At 37.6% G+C, this 22247-nt stretch overlaps 1 protein-coding gene across 1 annotated transcript in view; it reads right to left on the minus strand.

Annotated features, from left to right (window-relative positions):
- The window catches only part of TTN (titin), a 309138-nt gene that overhangs the window by 52267 nt on the left and 234624 nt on the right, over positions 1–22247 (minus strand). The window contains exons 218-254 of the mRNA XM_043525559.1: positions 21754–22053; positions 21332–21640; positions 21048–21238; positions 19628–20057; positions 18706–19014; positions 17822–17970; positions 17700–17732; positions 17480–17609; positions 17085–17384; positions 16679–16996; positions 16288–16584; positions 15788–16087; positions 14896–15210; positions 14654–14802; positions 13423–13573; positions 13053–13334; positions 12647–12949; positions 12253–12555; positions 11858–12139; positions 11025–11324; positions 10631–10933; positions 10231–10539; positions 9863–10144; positions 9293–9592; positions 8849–9142; positions 5785–8751; positions 5358–5678; positions 4962–5246; positions 4443–4742; positions 3765–4067; positions 2705–2980; positions 2307–2606; positions 1913–2215; positions 1297–1596; positions 879–1166; positions 491–787; positions 100–402 (exon numbers count right to left, since the gene is read on the minus strand). Coding sequence (XP_043381494.1) covers positions 100–402; positions 491–787; positions 879–1166; positions 1297–1596; positions 1913–2215; positions 2307–2606; positions 2705–2980; positions 3765–4067; positions 4443–4742; positions 4962–5246; positions 5358–5678; positions 5785–8751; positions 8849–9142; positions 9293–9592; positions 9863–10144; positions 10231–10539; positions 10631–10933; positions 11025–11324; positions 11858–12139; positions 12253–12555; positions 12647–12949; positions 13053–13334; positions 13423–13573; positions 14654–14802; positions 14896–15210; positions 15788–16087; positions 16288–16584; positions 16679–16996; positions 17085–17384; positions 17480–17609; positions 17700–17732; positions 17822–17970; positions 18706–19014; positions 19628–20057; positions 21048–21238; positions 21332–21640; positions 21754–22053 — 12882 coding nt within the window. The remainder of the gene's footprint in view (positions 1–99; positions 403–490; positions 788–878; positions 1167–1296; positions 1597–1912; positions 2216–2306; positions 2607–2704; positions 2981–3764; positions 4068–4442; positions 4743–4961; positions 5247–5357; positions 5679–5784; positions 8752–8848; positions 9143–9292; positions 9593–9862; positions 10145–10230; positions 10540–10630; positions 10934–11024; positions 11325–11857; positions 12140–12252; positions 12556–12646; positions 12950–13052; positions 13335–13422; positions 13574–14653; positions 14803–14895; positions 15211–15787; positions 16088–16287; positions 16585–16678; positions 16997–17084; positions 17385–17479; positions 17610–17699; positions 17733–17821; positions 17971–18705; positions 19015–19627; positions 20058–21047; positions 21239–21331; positions 21641–21753; positions 22054–22247) is intronic.

Consider the following 22247-nt stretch of genomic DNA (forward strand, 5'->3'; position numbering starts at 1 on the left):
AAAACAATAGGAAGTTACATAGAATATATTAAACAATAATACTGAGCAAAAGCATTTGGACATTTCAGAAGAAAATCAAAATAAATGTTTTTAACTTACACTGAGGATCACGAGCATATGCTGCCTTAGATGGTCCACTAGGTTTGCCTGGTCCAGCCTTATTCAGTGCTGTCACTCTGTACTCATACTCCGTTCCTTCTTGGAGTCCAGTGGCCTTTACAGTTCTTTCTATGACAGGCTTCCTGTTTACCTTGGTCCAGTTAACAGTCTTAGTTTCACGTTTTTCAAGTATATATCCAGTCACAGGGGACCCACCATCATCAGCTGGTGGCTTCCAGCTAACAGTCATAAAATCCTTTGTTATATTACTAATTACAGGTGGATCGCAAGGCCCAGGTACATCTGTAAAGATTTATTGAAAATTATTTTCATATTCTTAAATGTGCATAAAAACAATTAATCACAAAACCATGCTGAGCAACAAGCTTACCATATGGATTTTTAGCAACTGTTGGCTCAGTGAAGATGGGATCTCCCACACCGTATTTGTTTTCAGCACAAATGCGGAACTGATATTCATGTCCTTCTATCAGTTTTTCTACACTGCAGCTCGTAATTGGTACATTGGCAGTGACTTGGGCCCAATTTGGTCTGCTTGTTTCACGCTTGTCAACAATATAGTTAGTAATTTCTGAACCTCCATCTTCAAGAGGAGGCTCCCAAGAAAGCATTGCACGATCTGCCCACATATTGGTGATTTTAACTGAGGCAGGAGGACCAGGCTTATCTGGAAAAATTAATGATCAATAGTTATATCTTTAGCTTTTGCTATATTATCCAAGTTATAAATATGGACTAATAAATAATCTTTAACCTACCAAGTACTTTAAGCTTAATGGTTGCTGATCTGGAACCACTTGCATTTTCAGCGGTAATAGTATAGTCTCCTGTCTGCTTCCTGTTAACACTGAACAACTCCACAGTGGACAGATTTCTTTTAGTGGTGATCTTAATGCCTTCAGCTGGTTTTAAAACTTCTCCTTCTTTCTTCCAAGTAATTATTGGCATAGGTTTGCCATACACATTAGCTTCAAGACAAACATTAGTTCCAGCTTTTACTGTAAGCAATGATTTCATAGATACACCTAGTTCTATTCTGGGAGGAACTGAAAAGAAACAAAAAGAAGAGAGCTAACCAACCTAAAAGATTTAAACATATCATATGAATACCAGGTAAAAAAGCATGATTGAACATTATCAGAGTTTGCAAATACTTCACAAGTATACATTCCTTACCATTTTCTGCCTGAATGCTCACTGGGTCAGAAGGCTCAGAAGGCCAGCTAATGTTAATTGCTGTCTTGGCAATTGCTCTAAACTGATATTGAGCATTTTCTTCCAAATCAGTAGCAGTGTATTCTTCTTGAGGAATTTGATGCGGAGTAGAATTGCATCGTACCCACTTATGACCAGGCAGTTTGCAAGCTTCAACAAAGTAGCCAATAATTTTGCTTCCACCATCATGCTTTGGTCTTGTCCATACAAGTGACACAGTACTCTTAGTGACATCAATAACTTCAGGTTTACCAGGAGGATCTAAAAACAAACAAGACCATCATAAGTTTACCCTCATCAAAACATTTGTACATTTCAGAAAAATATTTTACAGTGGTGGATGGTATTCATAGCACATCCCTCTAAAAAACCACAAAAATGCTAGATTACACAATATGTAGATACAATGTATTCATATTGCATATAAAACATCTAAAGAAATGGGAAAAGTGATGATTATAAAGTTGCAATTATTATTAAGTAAATGTATTACTACTACTTGTAAGTAAAATTAAATAACGTAAATTGACCATAAATATTAATGACATATTACAAATCATTTAAATGTTTTGCTTACCAACTGGGGATCTTGCCGTAACAAAATCAGTTGGCTTGCTAGGTTTGCTTGCTCCAGCTTTGTTCAGGGCATATATTCTGAAAGTATACTCGAGACCTTCAATTAGACCTGCACAAGGATACTCTGTAGAACGCACAAGTGTATCGTTAGCCTTCACCCACAGCAAACTATTTCTTTCTTTACGCTCTATGAGGTAACCAGTAATTGGACTGCCTCCATCACTGTCTGGTTTGTCCCAAGCCACAAAAATACAGTCCTTGTTGACCTTGGTAACACGCGCATTCTTTGGTTCACTTGGAACATCTGTGGAAAAACAAATCGGATAACATTAACGGTTCTTTTACTGTTAGAAGAATTAAAATCAGAGAAATGCCATCATTTAAAACTGACATACCAAATGGGAACCTTGCAACCATCTTGTCAGATGTGAGTGGCTCAGAAATGCCAAAACGATTTTCAGCACGAACACGGAACATATACTCTTGTCCAGGGGTCAGTTTTCCAACTCTGCAGCTTGTCTTTGTGACAGAAGCTACAGCTGTTATCCAGTCTCCCCGACTTACATCACACTTTTCAACCACATAGTTTGTAATGTTACTGCCACCATCTTCGAGAGGCATATGCCATGCAAGTGTGCAAGCATCCGCATCTATATCAGAAATGTCAAATGGAGGCTGTGGTGGACCTGGGGCATCTGCATAAAGATGTAAGGTGAAAAATTTAAGAAAATAGTAGAGCATGAAATATCTTAAATCTAGCTGTGTAGAAAGTTAGGTTAAAAATGAAAGTTACCCATGACTACCACTCTGATTCTCTGAGTGGCAATACCCGAGCTGTTTTCTGCCGTAAGGGTATAGTAATCACTGTCTTTCCTAGTCACATCCTTAATGATGAGAACAGAAGAGTTTTCTGCTTTATGCACAGCCAGACGACTGGATGTAAATACATCTTGTTCTCCTTTCATCCATTTACAGATTGGCTGAGGTTTCCCATAGACATACGCTTCAATTCTGAGTTTCTGCCCAGCTTTAATATTAACATGATCTGGCATCAGGATCTTAGGTGGCACTAAAAAAGACAAACAAACAAACACAAATATTTGTAACTCCCTGTGAGAAATTATTTTATTTTGTCATGCAAGTGTCCTCTGCATGTCTGCTGGAGCCCTGAGGATTTTATAGATAGTATCCTTAGTCTCAGTTCAGTAGGCATGTTTTAATAGTCTGAACTACAGATCTGAATGATGTAAACACCCCTGAAACCAGATGCTCCATAGCTGTCAGTGTAAACACTGACTTTCTATCTTTATATTCTGATTTAGACTGTAAGTGAATGTTTTTGTGTTCAGATTGTCTTCTCATATATTTGAACAGTGCCTAAGACACTAGCAGCACTTAAAAACCATTATCATCCTTTTAGCCAAGGGTAACTGGATGGCAATCTTTGGAGCATAGCTATGCCACTTAATCATCAGGAAGGGTCACTGTGAAGTGACATGACACACACTGTCTGACAGGCGGTTGAGTATGCTGCTTTCCTGATGCCATCTTCAAATCATAGAAATGTAGAGCTGGAAAGGACCTCAAGAGAACACCTAGTCTATCCCTCCACGCTGAGGCAGGACTAAGTATACCTAGTCCACCCCAACAGATGTTTGTGTAACTTGTTCTTAAAAACAGCTTAGACTTCCTGGGATGCAGGAGACTGGTGACTTAAAGTGTGATCTTCTACAGAAGTGCAGAAGAGATCATTTAAAAATTGATTTCCTAGGACTCCATCAACCAAAAACCTTGTTCGTTTCATTATTAAAATAGATTTTAAATGGTATATATAGTAATAATTAGTTACTTACTGAGTTGTTCTTTAATTTCAAATATTCCTTCAGTTTCTCTTGGCAAACTTACTCCCACAGCATTTCTAGCTGCCACTCTAAATTGGTATTTCTTTCCTTCTTTCAGGCCAGCTACAACAATGTTCAGATCTTTGACAACGGAATATTGTGTCCAGCGATCCTCAGGTTGTTCTTCTTCTTTGTAGCTAATAATGTATCCATCAATTTTAGAGCCTCCATCACGCAGTGGTGGCAACCAGCCTAAAGTTGCACTGTTCTTTGTAATTTCAGTAACTTCAAGTTTTCTTGGTGGATCAGGTTCACCTTAAGAAAAAACAAAGCAAATATATTAAAACATCATCACTTTAACTGAGCATGCTTTGGTAGAATTACTAAGAATTCTGATTGCTTAATTCAAAAAGGACTTTATTTAAAAGAGACATTTTTTTGATTTGGAAAACATGTCACATTAGAAACTACCAGAGTGATTAAATTAATATAGAGTTACAATAAGTATTCAGGGTTTTAATTTTTATTCAGCAAACATATCTGCACAGGAATATTTATTCCACTGTCATTGAGAGGTTAGCAACAATACAGAATTTAGACACATCCACATTCATGAAAAATCAGAAGCTTACTGGAGATTAAAGCAAATAAAGATGCAAGAATAAAAGATCTACATTAAAAAATACTTACTTAGTGGATCTGATGCCAAGATTGGTTTTGGTGCTTCTGTTGGAACACCTGGACCATATTCATTGACAGCAGTTACTCTAAAGTAGTATTCATTTCCAGGTACAAGATTAGCTACTTTGAAACTAGTTTTCTTTACATCTGCAATGACTGTTGACCAGGTCTTTCTGTCAGCCTCACGTTTCTCCAGGATGTAGTGAGTTACTGGACTACCACCATCATTCTCAGGCGGTACCCATGAAAGCTGACATGACATTTTTGTGACATCTGAAACACTGAACTTGGCCACAGGTCCAGGAGTATCTAGAATGAAACATTAATTCATATATCAGTCCTCTCTTAAAAATCCTTATTAAATTACAATGAAAGTTTGGTTAATGACTTCCTATACATGTGGAATTAATATTAGCCATGTACAGTGATACTCAAATGATATTGTGATAGGAGCCATAAAAATCCCTGTAATAAATAATTAAAGAATAATAAAACTGATGTGTTTACAAATTGTTTGTGGCGACTCACCAAGGACTCTGACATTCACAAATACGGCCTTTTCTCCAGCTGGGTTAACAACTGTCAAAGAATATTTTCCTGAATCATCACGTGTAGAATTGGGGATGACAAGGAAGGCCATAGTGTCAACCAGATCAACCTGTCCTTTTCTGACCACATTATCAATACCCACTCTCCTCCAGGTGACTTTAGGTGCTGGTCGCCCTCTAACAATGCCAAATAGTCTAATGGGACATCCTGCTCTGACTGTGACTAATTTTCTTAGGCTTGCATCCAAATCAATCTCAGGAGGTTCTGAAACAAACGTTAAAGAAAAACAACAACAAAAGTTCAGAATGTGAAATAAAATCTAAATGTAGCAAATAAATGATGCATGAATTCATAGATAAGATAGAAAAAAATCACCAAGTATTTCTTTAGGAGACACTGCTTCCTTCAGTTCAGCTGGTCGGCCAATGCCAACCTGGTTTTGGGCACAAACCCGGAACTCATATAGTTGTTTCTCATCCAGGCTGGTAACTGTAAATTCTGTATGAATAACTTGTGCAGTAACATTACATCGTTTCCATCCTACATCAGGAGCTGCACTTTCAACTTTTGGTCTCATTTCCACAACATATCCAATAATTGGTGCACCACCATCATAGACTGGTTTTCCCCATCCAAGAGTGATGGAACTCTTTGTGCTATCAACCACCTTCAGATTAATTGGAGGACCAGGAGGTTCTGAAAGACACGATAAAGGGCAGGAATAAGAATACATCTAAGCAACTAAGCAACCTGTTAATTTAATGTTTTATTTTAATAACAGTAAAATATATCACTACAGTACCTATTGGGTCTTTTGCCACTACCGGTCTCGATGGCAAGCTTGGTTCTCCAAGACCAATTTCATTTTCAGCCTTAACACGGAATTGGTATTCATGTCCTGGAATGAGATCTGTAACCTTCTTGCGTCTCTCTGGGATTGCACTCTTAGTAACAGGAACCCATCTTAATGCTCGTTTCTCTTTCTTCTCTAATATATATCCTGTAATTGATTTGCCACCATCATATTCTGGTGGGTTCCAAACTACAGTCATCTCATTTTTACTGACTTTAGTGACTTCGGGGGGATCAGGACGGCCAGGTCTGTCATACTTTGTTTTTGCAATAATTGGTTTTGTTTCTGTTGGAGGGCCAGTGCCCATCTTATTCTCTGCTCGAACCCTGAAGATATACTCATTGCCTTCTATGAGGCGTGTCACATTTGCATGACTTGTTAGAACAGCAGCAGAGTATGTAGACCAAACCATACGCTTGCTCTCACATTTTTCTAAGATGTAGTTTTGTATTTCACAACCGCCATCATCTTCAGGTGGGTCCCAGTTGACAGTACACCTATCACTTGAAATGTCAGAGATCTTCAAATTTCTTACAGGACCAGGTTTATCCAAAACATTAACAGTAGCATAAGCTACAAAACTACCAGCTGCATTAGTTGCAGTAATCACATATTTACCACCATCACTACGCTTAGATTTTGTGAGAACAAATTTAGATGAATTAGAAGTTGTTTCAATTGTGACTCTTGGAGATTTGGTTAAATCTGTGGCATCTCTGTCCTTTGTCCATACCACTTCTGGTTGTGGCTTGCCTTTAAGTCCTGCCTCAAGTCTAATAGAGTCACCTGCTTTTACAGTTAGCACACCACTTAACTTCAGATCAAGGACTGGTTTCTGCAGTTCTTCCTTCACAACAACTTCACTTGTCTTCACCCAGTCACTTTCACCTCCCTCATTCTTGGTCTGAACTCTGAATTGATATATTTTATTTTCAATGCATTTATCAACCATGTAGTGTGTTTCCTTAATACTGCCCTTGTGCACCCTTTCCCATTCATCTGAATCCTTCAGTTTTCTTTCAACGTGGTAAGATAAATTGGGGCTTCCACCATCATAATCTGGTCTTCTCCATTTCAGATACACAAATGTCTTTCCTGTTTCTGCAATGTGAAGGTTTTCTGGTGGACCAGGCCTATCAACAGGATTAATGGCAAGGATAGGAGTCTTGGTCTCAACGACAGGGCCTGGCCCTACTTTGTTTTCTGCACAAACTCTGAAGAAGTATTCATGGTTTTCTATGAGATTTGCCTTTACTAATCGTTTGGTAACATTAGAAGAGAGAATTGACCATCCTTTCTGGTTTAGCTCACGATACTCTACTATGTAATTTGTAATTTCTGAGCCGCCGTTATCTACTGGGTTTTCCCAAGTGAGCATACAAGAATCTTTTGTAACATAGCTTATCTTCAAGTTCTGGCATGGTCCAGGTCTGTCAAGTACATTAACAAGGGCAAATGCTTGAGCATGTCCACTGCTGTTCTTTGCTGAAATGATGTATTTTCCATGATCGTCTCTTGCGGCTTCTTTCACCTGCAGTTCAATGCGAGGGAATTCATGAACCATCCCAACACGCTTATCTTGGACTAATACTTTGCCATCCTTAGACCATGTTATGTCAGGGTCTGGTCTGCCTTTTACTCTACCAGTAATATGGATTGTTTGGCCTACTCTGATGGTGATTAAGTCACGACAGGTCAGATCTAGATCTATTTCTGGAGGAGAATGAATATCCTTTACAAGAACAGTTTCTGGCAGTTCTCTGGGCTCTCCTTCTCCAACGATGTTAGCAGCTTTTATACGGAATCTATATTCATTTCCTTCAATTAGCCCAGGTACCCTGAAGGCACACTGTTGAATGAGTTCATCTTTATTAATCCTATTCCACTGTGTAGTTCCAGTTTTCTGACATTCCACAACATATCCCAAAATAGGGCTGCCACCATCTTTGAGAGGCTTTGTCCACACCAGGTCAGCTGTTTCTCTGGTCTTGTCTTTTAGTTTTGGATTAATGGGAGGTCCAGGTGGTCTAATAGGGCGTGAAACTTTTACTGGGTCAGAAACTGGGGATGGTTGGCTTATGCCAACCATGTTTTCTGCAAAAACTCGGAATTCGTATGTGTTGCCCTCAAAAAGACCAGTGGCTCTGAACTTCAGTTGAAGCACTGGTGTCTTGTTGACACGTACCCATTTGCCAGATATTTCCCGACGCTCAAGAATGTATCCAGTTATTGGACTTCCACCATCGGATTTTGGTAGGGTCCAAGACACTGTTGCAGCATTTTCTGTAATATCTGAAACCACTGGTTTACCAGGTGGGGATGGTGGATCAAACATATGTTTAGCAACTGTTGGTGTTGAATCGAGGGGTGCACCAATGCCTATCTTATTCTCTGCACGGACACGGAAAATATATTCACAACCTTTCTGTAGATGTGGAACCTTAAGTTTTGTTTGATTGATTCCTGAACAGACCACTCCCCAAGATTCTTTCTTGGATTCTCGCTTCTCAACAATGTAGTTCAGCACAGGGCTTCCACCATCATCTTTAGGAGGACGCCAGGAAATAATCATGTGTTCCGGTGTGACTTCAAGAATATTAATGGGGCCAGTGGGTGGACCAGGAACATCCAAAACAGTAAGATGAAGACCAACAGTTTTGCTGCCAGCTGCATTAGACACTGTGAGAAGATATTCTCCAGTATCTTTTCTTACACAGTCTTTAATGGTAAGTACTGTTGAATAATTGTCAGTATCGATTTTGTAGTTGCCTTCTGTTTTAATTTCATTGCCATCAGTTACCCATTTTGCAGTGGGCACAGGTACACCTCTCATGATTGCAGGAAGTCTGACTGTGCTACCAGCTTTAACAACAAGACCTTCCATTAACTTCACATCTAGTTCCACATATGGAGGTACTGGAATTAGAAAAAAATATAGAAATTACAATATGATTTTTTCATGGGGAACACTAAAAGTAAGAAATGAAAGAAATCATACAAATTAAAAAGGTACCTAGTTTTTCTTGACACTCTATTGGTATAGTTGTATCTGGAAGACTAAGACCCGCGATATTCTGTGCTTTCACACGGAATTTGTAAGTCTTTCCTTGCTGTAGACCAGTTACAACACACTCTAGCATGGGTACAGTCTTGAACTTAATCCATTCCTCTGCACCTTCTTCTTGATACTCCACCAAATATCCATTGATTTCAGCACCACCATCACGATCTGGCCTATTCCAAACAAGGGAAATTTCTGTTTTGTCAACATCTACATGGTGCAGATTCTTTGGTGGCCCTGGAGGATCTTTTAAGAGCAAAAAACAAGAAGTGTAATAGGGTGAACAACCTACGCCCAATCAACACACATACACTATATTGTATTTGTACTAACAAGATCAATTAATCAAAGTTCAAAAAAGACTCAAAACAAAACTCATCAATGAAAAATACTTACATAGTGGGTCCATAGCCTTGATTGGCTTGAGACAGTCAACATATGGACCTCGCCCATACTGGTTCTCAGCAGCAACACGGAAGAGATACTGAGTGCCTTCCATAAGATGTTTAGCCAGATGACTGTGTTTCTTGGAGCATGATGAGATGGGTACCCACTGGGCAGCAGCTACATCTTTCTTTTCCACCACATAGTTGGTAATGACAGAACCACCATTGTCCTCTGGTTCCTTCCAAGTGAGATAGCAAGAATCTTTTCTAACTTCACTTACTTGCAGATTTCTAGGTGGGCCGGGTATATCTAATATTTTTTTTAAAAGTAAAGAATATTTATTTAATAAACAAAACTAATTTTACAAAATTTAGCACATTTCAATGGAAAGGAAGTTTTTACTAAAAGTACTGCTTGTCATTTACAGTCCTTTTCTCATACAGCTCTTATATTATGTTGCTTTATTATTGATAATTTCTGCATTGAAATTATTCATTTGTTCTCTGCAGATCCAATTTCTTTGATCGCCAATAAAATAATAAAAAGCATACAGTATAAACAAAGTCAAAAAATAATTACCTAGTACAATGACTTTTACTGAAACAGTCTTTGAACCAACTGGATTCTCAACAGTCAAAGAGTAAATTCCACCATCTTCATGGACAGTGTTACGAATTTCCAGCTTACTGCCAACTCCCGTAACCTCAATATCTGCTTTGGGTGAAACCTCTTGTCCTTCTTTCTTCCATGACACTTTTGGGAATGGAATTCCTTTAATTACAGCACTAAGTCTTAGTGTATTTCCAGCTTTTATGTGTTGCTCCCGTGCCATATTAGCATCAAGTATCAGCTCTGGAGGTTCTGGGAGAAAGATTCCAGTTTTAGTAAACAAGCACATTTTGACAATATCTTTTATTCATAAACTTATCTGAGTTTATTTCACTTACCAAGCCTGTCCTTTACTTCTATTGGATCAGGAACGTAAGCTGGTTCTGATTCACCTGCTGCATTGACTGCCATGACTCTGAACTTATAGGTCAAACCCTCAGTAAGACCAGTGACCTTGTATTTTGTTTCAGGGCAGGAGTCTGCTGTAAGATTGGCCTTTTTCCAATCTTCATCTCCAACTTTCTGATACTCAACGAGATAGCCAATGATCTTGCCTTTGCCATCATGACGTGGTGGTTGCCAAGACAAATCAACTGAGTTTTTTGTTTTATCCACTGCTTCAGGGTTAATAGGTGGACTTGGTTTGACTATTAAAAAAATCAGAAACCATTAAAACCTATCTGAAAAAAGATTTTCAGGAACACACAGAATATGAATGGATTTTGTTTTATACTTTACCAATTGGGTCTTTAGCGAAGACTGGCTTTGAAGGTGGGCTAGGATCACCAACACCAATTTCATTTGCTGCTGATACACGGAATTCATATTCACAGCCTTCAAGGAGATCAGGTACCCTGAACTGAGTTTCTGGGAAAATCGGATCTTTGGTGACTCTGGCCCATCGATTAGACATTGTTTCCTTCTTTTCCAAAATATAAGTAGTTATTGGCTTGCCTCCATCATGTGGTCTGTTCCAAATTACTAAGGCAGAATTTTTGGTAACATCTTTAATGATGGGTTGCTCCGGTGCAGAAGGAACACCTGAAGAAATAATATTTTTAAATGAATTTATAGTATAACAAGCATTCTGATGGTTAAATTATTAAAATAAAGTAGCAAATAAATAACATACTGAAACGATCCTTGGCCTTCATTTCATCAGATACTAGGGGATCACTTATGCCATAAAGATTTTCAGCATAAATTCGTACAACATACTCTTTTCCCTCAAGCAGTTTAGGAATTTTGCATGTTGTCTTGACGTTGGCAGATGTTACTGGCATCCAGAGATCCCTGTGTGCATCTTTCTTCTCAATAATATAATTTGTAATTTCACTGCCACCATCATCTAATGGAGGTTTCCAGGAGACGATCATATGATCTTTATGAACTTCATCAAAAATAACTGGACCTACTGGAGGCTGAGGGCGATCTGTTAAAAGAAACAATGAACAGAAAAACCGGACAATACACAGATTGAACAGTGTCACTATTCTACTGTAAATATAACTTGGAATAAATATAACTTGGAATAACCTAATTGTTAGAACAAAGAACTGGGAATCAGGACACCAACGTTCTATTCTTGGCTCTGCTGTTCTCTCACTATGTGATATTGAGCAAATCACTTTCCTTTAGTTTACCCATCTGTAAAACGAGACTAATACTTATCTTATTGGGCTTAATTAATTAATGCTTACAAAGTGCTTTATCATCTTGCATTGAAATTTGCTAAAATAGTGCAAAATATTATTATTAGAGCGTGTCAAATTATTCATTGTAAATAAACTTAAACCAGCAATTAACTGAATACTCAAAATCAATGAATAACATATCACAAATAATAAAGGAGTGAATTCACAGTATTTCTATAAATAACTCATTTTAATATTCACTCTTTCTTCTATTTGATCAGTTCTAATTATTATTAAAAGCAAGACATTCTTATGGCTCAGTTACACTTACCAACAACAGTGACTTGACAAAGACCTTTTCTTGATCCGGAGCTGTTCTCTATGATCACACAATATTTGCCTGAATCTTCTCGGATAGATTTTAATATCCCCAAGCAAAGGGTTGTTGGAGTGGTCTGAATCTTTGTGCGCTTATCTTCTTTAACTGTAATTTCATCCTTTAACCAAGTCACCGTTGGTGCAGGCTTCCCTGAGTAACGTCCGGTGAGGCTGAAAGCTTCACCAACCCGAACAATTAGCTTGTCTCTACAATCAAGTTCAAGTGTTGGAGGAGCTAAAAGATATCATTGGGGAAAAAAAGGTAAGTAGCAATATTAATAAAAAAATTATATACCCAAAAATGTACTTGTTTGTTTTCAAACTGAATTATGAAAAATAGACCCATACCAATTTCATCCCTGCATGTGATTGGTTTTGTGCAGAAAGATGGTTTTCCTTGTCCCACAATATTGCAAGCACTCACACGATATTCGTAAGTGTCACCTTCTTTCAGTCCTTCAACAGTGTATTTCCGATCAAGCATTTTCTCCTTTGTAACCCTGTGGAATTTCTCTTTTCCAATGAGACGGCTTTCTAGGACATACATGGTTATGTCGGAACCTCCATTATATTTAGGTGGGTTCCAAGTCAATGTAACAGAATCCTTGGTAATGGCTTTTACCTCCAGATCTTCTGGACGCTCAGGTACAGCTGTAAATAAACATAAACAATGTGGTGAATACATTTTTTTTTGCCAATCTCCCTTCTATTACAATCATCTATAAAACAAAAATGTACTTACATATTGGTTCTCTGATGACAAGCTCTTTTGTTGTCTCAACGAATGGGCCCATGCCAATAATATTCTCAGGTGCAATTCGGAAAAAGTATGCCTTGCCTTCAATCAGCCCTTGAACAGTAGCATTCTGTCTTGTGACTGTATAGGTTACTGGGGTCCAAGCTTTACGGTCAGCTTCACGCTTTTCAATAATATAGTTGGTGATAGGAGAACCACCATCATCCTCTGGAGAAAACCATGTCAGTTTGCAAGAGTCATTGGTTAGGTTCTCAGTAAGGAATGGAACACCAACTGGCCCTGGTACATCTAAGATGGAAAGAAAAAGTATATATTTAGTTTTATGTACTGGATTTTATGAAACCATATTTTTAGAACAAAATTGTATGCAAATTCTGAACTTCCGATTTACCTAACACATCAACAATAATAGTCTTCTTCCGTTCTCCACCTGCATTTTTGGCAAAAAGAGTGTAGAGGCCTTGGTAACTTCTCTTGCAGTTCTTAATAACCAGAGAAGAGCTGATGGCTGTTTCTTCAATTTTAGCTTCTTCCGGTAAAGCTCTTTCATCCCTGCTCCACGTGACTGTTGGAGGTGGCTTTCCTGAGACGTAAGCTATGATCCGGATCACTCCCCCAGCATGAACAACAATTCTGTCTCTGACACTAGCATCCAAGTGAAGATCAGGGGGGACTGTAAGAAATAAACAAAATGATTCAATATATTTTCTGTTTGTTCACTTTGATTGGTAAAAATGTTAAAAATAAAAATTGTAAAATACCAATTCTATCCTTCATTTCAATAACTTCTGTAACTTCGCCAGGCTCTCCGATACCAGCAGCATTTATTGCTCTAACTCTAAATCTGTAGAAACTTCCTTCTTTTAATCCTGTCACAACAAACTTGGTTCCTCTTATTTCTCTATCTTTTACCTGGAAAAAGATTATAACATCAGTCAATATCAGAAAATCACAAACACCACAAAGGAATTGGCTATTGGTGGCACTCATGTATACGAAACAACTGTTATGGTATAACTGTCCAACATCCACAAGTACAGCAGGCTCTAAATGCAGTGACACCAGCACTGTTCAAATACAAGGAATGGGCACTCCACAGAGAAGGCATTCAGGACATCCCTGGTGCATATGAGTGATATGCGGATTGAAGGGAACATTGTGAGGGGAATATAGGGTAATGGAAATGCAGGAGAGTGACTTGGAGATGTACTATCATGCAGATTCATCAATTTGAACAATTCCTCTAACTAGGGAGTCATAAAGGAGCCATAGCAGTTACAACAGAGTCCATGATCTGAGGCAGACGAATGGCTGCATAGGGTTCTGTACACCAAAATGCCAGTTTGGAGGTGAAAGGAGGAAAAGTGGGAAAAAATCCCTTTCTCATGCGCCTTTCTGGATCTCTTGTGCATAGCCTGTTTACATGGATTTTATGCACAGGTTGGGGCAGCATTTGGCTTATAGCAAATACGTGAAGAGGTGCAAAAGTAGGCAAACTGGACAAGTGGCATGTATTTATGACCAAATTGCTGGTTGGGAAACATTAACTTCTGTTCTATATGCACCAGTGAGATTTTCAGTAATGTATTATTGAAAAGCAGTAGGAAAACGTGGAGGCATTGTTTGCAAAGTAACTAGGAATAATTTGACATTCCATTGGCTCCTTTACTTTTGTACCTAATATCCACTTTCACATGAACCTTCTGCTCCTTTATTGATAACTATAAACATACTTTGCTGCACAGAACTGTGAAGTTTAGAGAACCTGAGTTTAGGAAAATACTGAGGTATCTTAGACACCACAGTGTGGCAAATATTAACTTTTGAATTTGGCCATATATTTTAAAACTACGAAGATAATTATTGTACAAAGAAGACATGATAATTTGTCCCATATAGTTGGTGTAATAAGAATATGTACAAATATACATTAGCGACAAATATTGTTTAAAGCTAGAGGAAACCCAAATCCTATAATAGTATTTCACCTACCTTTTCCCATTCTTCCTTTCCTTCCTCTTTATATTCAACTATGTAACCAGTGATCTTAGAACCACCATCCTTTAATGGTGGAGCCCATTCCAGATCAACAGATGACTTTGTCCAGTCAGTAACTTTTGGAATTGGCGGACCAGGGGGGGCTGGAAAATATGATATCATTACATTATAACAATACATTTTTTCTTCTCAATGGAACATTTTCAATTTGAAAAATATAAATTTAACATATTTACCAATAGGGTCTCTAGCAATTGCTGGGTCAGATGGCATGCTTGGTGGACCAACACCAGCTGCATTAATAGCCAATACACGGAACTGATATTCTGAACCTTCAATAAGACCAGTTACTTTGTAAGAAATGCCTAGGGTCATAGGTTTGATAGGATCACGGTTAACCCTTGTCCATCTCTTTCCAGTGGTCTCTTTACGCTCTAGCCAGTAACCTGTTACAGGAGAGCCTCCATCATATTCTGGTTCCTCCCAGTTGACAATCATGGAGTCATATGTTATGCTGCTAACCGTGGGCTTGTCGCATGGTCCAGGAACACCTGGAAAAAAAGTTACACAAATTTTGTAACAAAATGTTAAAATATAAAATGTCTGTGCCTCATTTAACTGTCAAGGTTAACATTCACTTGCCCTCTGTGTACCTTTCTGTGGCCAGTGTGTGTAGGAAAAGTTTGTAATATAGTCTTCTTTTCTCAGACCTAGCATTCCCTTTCTGTCAGACCAGCAACTAAGAAGCTAACTCCCTTATTCTTTATTGTCTTTTTCCATAACTCAAGTTAAGGAAATAACTCTTCCATAATGGTAAGGTCAGTATTATCCCAAATATAACTGTATGATCCAGTCCAGTTTCAATAAAACCAAATATAGTTGTATTTTAAGATATAGCAAAGAAAAAGAGACAAAACATTAACATTTTAAACGTTAACTACCTAACAGGATATCTATGGTAAAAATCTTTCAAACTATTCTAGAAATTTCAGATATCTGGGAGACATAAAAGCAATTGGTAATTTACAGCTTTGCCATAATAGATGAGCTGATTCTTTAGACTCTGCATTGTCAAAGTCACTACAAAGCATGAGAACAACTAACATTTGAACACAATATCATACTTACTGAAAAGGTTTCTTGCTGTTTGTGGTTCACTATCAAGAGGCTCCCCAATGCCAAATTTATTTTGTGCCATGATGCGGAACATATATTCATGGCCTTCCAGCAATTTGGGCACAGTGAAGATGCATTCCTTTGGCTCGTTGGTAACAGGTACCCATGTTCTTCTATTAGCTTCCCTTTTTTCAATAACATAGTTTGTAATCTTAGAACCACCATCATCTTTAGGAGGAAGCCAAGACAAGGTCATCTGATCAGTTGAAATGGATTCAAATTTAATGGGTCCCTCTGGTGGTCCAGGACGTCCTGAAAGTCAAATTTTAAGAATTATGAATGCATAATTAAAATACATTTAAAATAAAGTATCATATTCACAGAATCAATTGTTGATTGCATAATTCATAATTATGAATGCATAATTAAAATACATTTAAAATAAAGAATCGTATTCACAGAATCAGCCAATCATATTCACATGCAATTGTCCAGAACCCCTTGATATTTACCAAGAACATTCAGCCTCATCTCCTTTGAAGCAGTTCCCAGATTATTTACAGCAGTTAAAGTGTACAAGCCTGTATCTCTTCTGCGAGACTGTTGGATTAATAAGGTGCAAGTATCTTCGCTCACAACCTTATTGACATGTTGATCATACAGTACTGGTGTTTTGTCATCAGGTTTCTTTGGAGTAGCTTTAAACCACGTTAATGTGGGGAATGGCACACCCTTTATCTTGGCTATAATGTTAATATCTGTTCCCTCCTCAACCTCCATAAATTCTTTGAGTTCAATTGATGGTGGACCTAGTATGAAACACAAAAAACATAAATTGCCATTAAAAGGGATACAAAAGCAAATATACTTTTAAAGTTGTATAATGAAATGTTCAGTACTTACACGTTTGGTCTTTGACAACAATTGGGCCAACTGTAGCAGATGGTCTGCTGGGACCCGCTTCATTTACAGCTTTGACCCTGAATTCATATTCTTCTCCTTCTTTCAGGTCCTCAACAGTAAACTTTGTTTCCTCTACATCACGTCTATTGCACTGTTTCCAAGACTCTTTCCCTTCCCCAGTACGATCCCAGTGAAGACACTCAATATTATAATGTGTAACAGGGGCACCACCATCATTCTTTGGAGGTTTCCATGTCAAGCTAACAGTGTTTTTAGTTACAAGACCAATCTTGAGTTTGATAGGTGGATCAGGAGGATCTTTAAAAATCAAATAAAAATTGGAATCAACCGACATTATAGTAGCATTTGGTTATCAAAGGAGATGTTCCATTTTGATTTAACTTACGGATTGGATCCCTGGCTGTGGTCCGTTGGATTGTGTCTGCAGGTGGCCCAATACCAAAGCGGTTTTCTGCACGTACACGGAAGAAATATTGTTGCCCGGCTATGAGATCAGGTACAATGAAGGAAGTGCTTCCACAGTCTGGATTAACTTTTGTCCAGGCCTTCCCTTCAACAGTCCTCTTCTCTATAACATAGTTTTTGATTCTGTCTCCACCATCATTGTCTGGCATCTTCCATGACAGTTTGCAACTACATCTTGCTATATCACTCACTTTCAGGTCTTTTGGTGGCCCTGGCACATCTGTTAGTATAAAAGCACAACAGAAGCAGTTTTAGATAAATACCTAGAAAACATGAAAAATTCTATATGAATACTCCAACATGTATATGACGTACCAAGGACGTTAACTCTAACATTTACAGTTTTCTGTCCTGCTTTATTCTTTGCTGTAATACTGTATCTTCCAGAATGGCCTCTGTTACATTCTGGGATAGTAATTATTGAAGTAGTATTGGTTACTTCCAGCTGCAAACAAAAAGAGATATATATTGATTATAAATAATTACAAAATGAAAAATTTAGCAATATAGAAACAATTTAATTTTTTTACATTACCTGAGCATCTTCAGGTATATTATTGACTCCATCCTATAAATAAAGAAGAAAAAGTAAACGTAACAGAGATTTCTTTAAATAGTTAGCAACAGATTTAGAAAGTAATCAGTTCTTTTAATAACCTTTATTGCCTTCTTGGCTTCTCCTTCAAATTCCCAAGATGTTTTTGGAACTGGACGCCCCTTTATAATGGCTGGGATTTTAATTGTTGTACCAGAACGAACAGAGAGAAAATCTTGTGCTCCAATATCAATAAAAACTTCTGGTTCCTCTGCAAAAAGATTTAGAAATATAATTGTTAGATGAGTTATTGAAATTAAAATTCAGCCAGCTATGCACGAAAACCTCATGATACATTCCAAAGCATGCACAGTATACATCAGGACAGTGGCTCTTAACCTGGGGTGCGAGATGCCCTTTCTGGGGGTGCGAGACATGTCAGATTTTTTTAGAAGGTAAATCATCGAAAACACAAATTAAGCTCAGGCATGTAAGTACAACTACTTTGTTTCATCAAACCTATGTATTTATTAACATTAGACATTTTTTAACTATTACTGTAATATACAAACAAAAATATATCTAGGTTTGAAGAACTGACCTACTTCAACGATTTTTGATAACGGGTGCGAGAACATATTTTGAGAACCAAAGGGGCACAGGCTGCAGTAAAGATTAAGAACCACTGCATCAGGAGGACCCCTATGCTCTGTGGGGCACTTGTTGCTGTTGCTTTTTCATTGGGCACAATGTAACCTTTATGTCTAGTTATAACGCTTGTCAGATTTCTGGTTGGTGATATCCTATTCAAGGTCACCAGGTCACTTTCTTAGATTTCCAGCTTCTTTGTTGATGTTCTTGAATAATTCTGTGTACTGGGCTAGGTCTACCATGGTGGGCCCTGCTGTTTGAACTTGGTCTTTACCCCTCTTTGTCTCCTAATGCACATGCACAGCAAACGGTAGGATTTATATCTAAATATCTAAATTAATTCCAAGACTCTTACCTAGAATTTCCTTGACGGGTATTTCTGATGTTGGAAGACTTGGTTCAGATTCCCCAGCAGCATTTACAGCTTTCACTCTAAATCTGTACTTTCTAAGTTCTTTCAAGCTGGGTACAACACATTCGCAAGTAGGGAATAGTTTGTCTAGTTCATTCACCTTCTTCCAGTCAATACTACCTTCTTCTTGCATTTCAACAATGTATCCTTTTATAGGACTGCCACCATCTTTTTGTGGCGGTTTCCATTTAAGAGATATAGTGGATTTGGTTCTATCTGTGACCTCGGGGCATGATGGTGCACCAGGTACAACTTGTAAGAAAATGCAAAAAGTTTTGGCTGGGAGTTAGTGTGTATGTATTTTCAATTTTACATTTTAAAATGCTGTAATGTCAGCAAAAGTAGTATTTTTCTATACATTTGTCAAAAAGAATGGTAGTAAAAATTGAGAATACTGCAAATATGTATATTTACAAACATGTTATGTATATGACATATACCATATGTGAAATTGTTATATATGTTTTTTATATTTACAATACATATAACAATTATACATACACTTAAAGCAAAAATATAAACATTATTCTACTGTAATAATATTTAACAACAAAGAAGAATAAATCACTGATTCTGAACTCGCTTACACCAGCTTAAACAGGAGTAGTCCATTGAAATCACTGGAGTTAAACTGATGTAAAAGTATAGCACGTGAGATCAGAATTAATTATCTGAACCAAAATAAAAATAATTAATAGTTAATCAGAAAATCATTACACTGAAAACAGAATGGCATTATGCAGGCCCCAGTCCTGCAAACATTTCATCAGTCTAGTCCCACTGAATTCAACATCAATAAGGGTTACAGAATGTAGTTTTTATGTATTATAACCTTTAAAGCAACTCATAAGAACTGTATACTTACATATAGGATCTGCTGCTAACGCAGGATCTGATGGTTCACTGGGAGGGCCAATTCCAGCAATATTTACAGCCATTGCTCTAAACTGGTATTCAACGCCTTCAATCAACCGCAGGACATTAAATTCCAGCCCTTTCATTACTGGTTTTGTTACTGGAGCTCTGTTAACACGTGACCAATAGACACCTCCGACTTCTCTCTTCTCCAACCAATACCCAGTGATTGGGGCTCCACCATTGTCCAAAGGAGGCTCCCAAGTCACCAGCATTGATGACCTAGTGGGATCTAAAACTTTTGGTTTTCCAGGAGGTCCAGGAAGGCCATATGGATCCTTAATGACCACTTTCTCTGAGAGGCACTCATCACTTGTCCCATATTTGTTTACTGCCCTGACTCTAAACTGGTATTCACCATTTGTTGCAAGTTTCCACACCTGAAAAACAAGATTTAAATTAATAAATAACTGTTTCCAAAATAAGTATATGTTAAATTTTCCCTCTTTTGATGCTGTTTAATTAAACTCTTCCTTAGTTATCCCAATGAATGGCTACAAGTACCTCTATATGCTGCACCATAGAGACTTGTATATCATGCACACAGAGCCAAGAGTGAATGAGAATGTCATAATGCTCTTGGTCTTTGAGGTAAGTGCAGACATCAATCCACTTATTTGTTCCTACCATTTGGGCTGTTTGCCCTTTCAGCAAGAGGGCAATATACTGGAGGGAAGCTGGAGGCTAGTGCTACTAAGAGGTACAGCAGCAGGTCAGAACAGCAGGGTAAGCAAAAAACCTAACAAAATTGACCAAATTGCCAAGTGGTCACATACTTTTGTCAGTGTCTTAAGTTAGTGAGAATTACTCTGACATATATCAGTATGATTAAGTTTTAAAGGAGGGTGAGAATGAATCCTCACTGAGATGCTTATAACAATTCAAAAGCAAAACTGGAAAAACAATTAATAAAAAAACCACTGGATTTAAAATGTCTGTATAGTGATTTTTTCAAAATGAGAGAACTTGTCAGCTACTGTACCTTTACTGGGTCATATGAAATTGTGATCACCCTTACTCTCTAAATACAAAATTATATTTCTGATATAAATTAACCTAGAAGACACAAAAGGGATAAATCTCCTTAATTCAGATATTAACTTCTTTATAAAATAAATGACATAACTGAATATATTATTTTCTTGTTGGGATTTAAGGAAAATACACAATGGCAATAGTGATTATCTAGAAATTCTGGTCATGGTCAGTGTACCACCTGCTCAGATAACTATGTGTTCTGTAATTTTTCATTGTATTGATAATTCATTTTATTTCAGTATTGTACGTGTGTTATTTTTGTTATTTAAGCATGTTGAATTACATAATAAAGACACTTTGTAAAGTACAGAAAAGTTTTCAGATAACTTTACCCCAAATCGTCTGTCAACTACTGTGCTGGAGACCTCCTCCCATTCAGATTTCTTCCTACTGGCATCACGTTTTTCAATAATGTAATGAGTAATTTCACTGCCACCATTATCAAGGGGGACATCCCAGGTCAAATAGCATGATTCTGCTTTAATGTCAGAAACGGCAAGATTTCTTGGTGGAGAAGGACGATCTAAATAAAAACAAAACAATATAATATTATGTTATGGAAAAGGCAAAAACATATTTGCTTTTGTCTTTTCATTAAAATAAATCAGATCCTTACCATACACTTCAACATAAGCATTGCGATATGCTGTGCCGAGACGATTGGTAGCTGTGACTGTGTAAGTGCCTTTATCGTCCCTAAGTGTAGCAGGCATACTAAGTTCAGTTTTTGCTTCAGATCTAGATATTTCTTGTTTGGTTATTTTAAGTGCATCTGATGGTTTGTCAATTAAAACTTCATTTTTGGCCCATTCAATCTTTGGCATTGGTAGACCTGTGACATCAGCTGGAATATTAACTGGCTCTCCTGCCCTCACTTTGATAGTATCTCCTCTGACAGCCAGACGTAATGTGACAGTTGGAGGTACTGTAAAACAAAACAAAACAAAAATAAAAGAATGAAGGCAGTAACAAAAAGCAAAGAAACTAGCAAACAGAATTTTGAAAGCCGTTGTACGTGTTTCTAATAAACAGGTGTACCTTCATCATCTTGTATAACTACGTTAAGTGGTAGTGATGGTTCACTTTCACCAATAGCATTGACTGCTTTGACACGGAATTCATACATATGAAGCTCAGCAAGATTGTCTACAAGAAGAGATGTAGTTGGACAGAGTTGCTGGTTAACTCTTTCAAACACATTTGAGTCATGTCTTCTCTTATCAACGATGTATCCTATGACAGGACTGCCACCATCATTACGGGGAGGCTTCCAGTCAAGTGTAATGGTTGACTTTGTCCTCTCTGTGTACATGAACCTCTCAGGTGCTGTTGGAGGACCTATTATCACAAGTAATTCACAATGAAAAATATAAGTCATACATATACTTAAAGTTTTGTTTCATTTCTTATCCTATTAAATAAAATAGATTTGGCATTTTTAAAGCAGCATCTTTCATATGCAAGGTATCCAAATTATTATAATGTAGTGTGAAGTTTCTCTGATAGTGAAGTGACTATGTAGGCAACAGGGC

Source organism: Chelonia mydas, chromosome 11 (genome assembly GCF_015237465.2).
Source record: "Chelonia mydas isolate rCheMyd1 chromosome 11, rCheMyd1.pri.v2, whole genome shotgun sequence".
Lineage (NCBI taxonomy): Eukaryota > Metazoa > Chordata > Testudines > Cheloniidae > Chelonia > Chelonia mydas.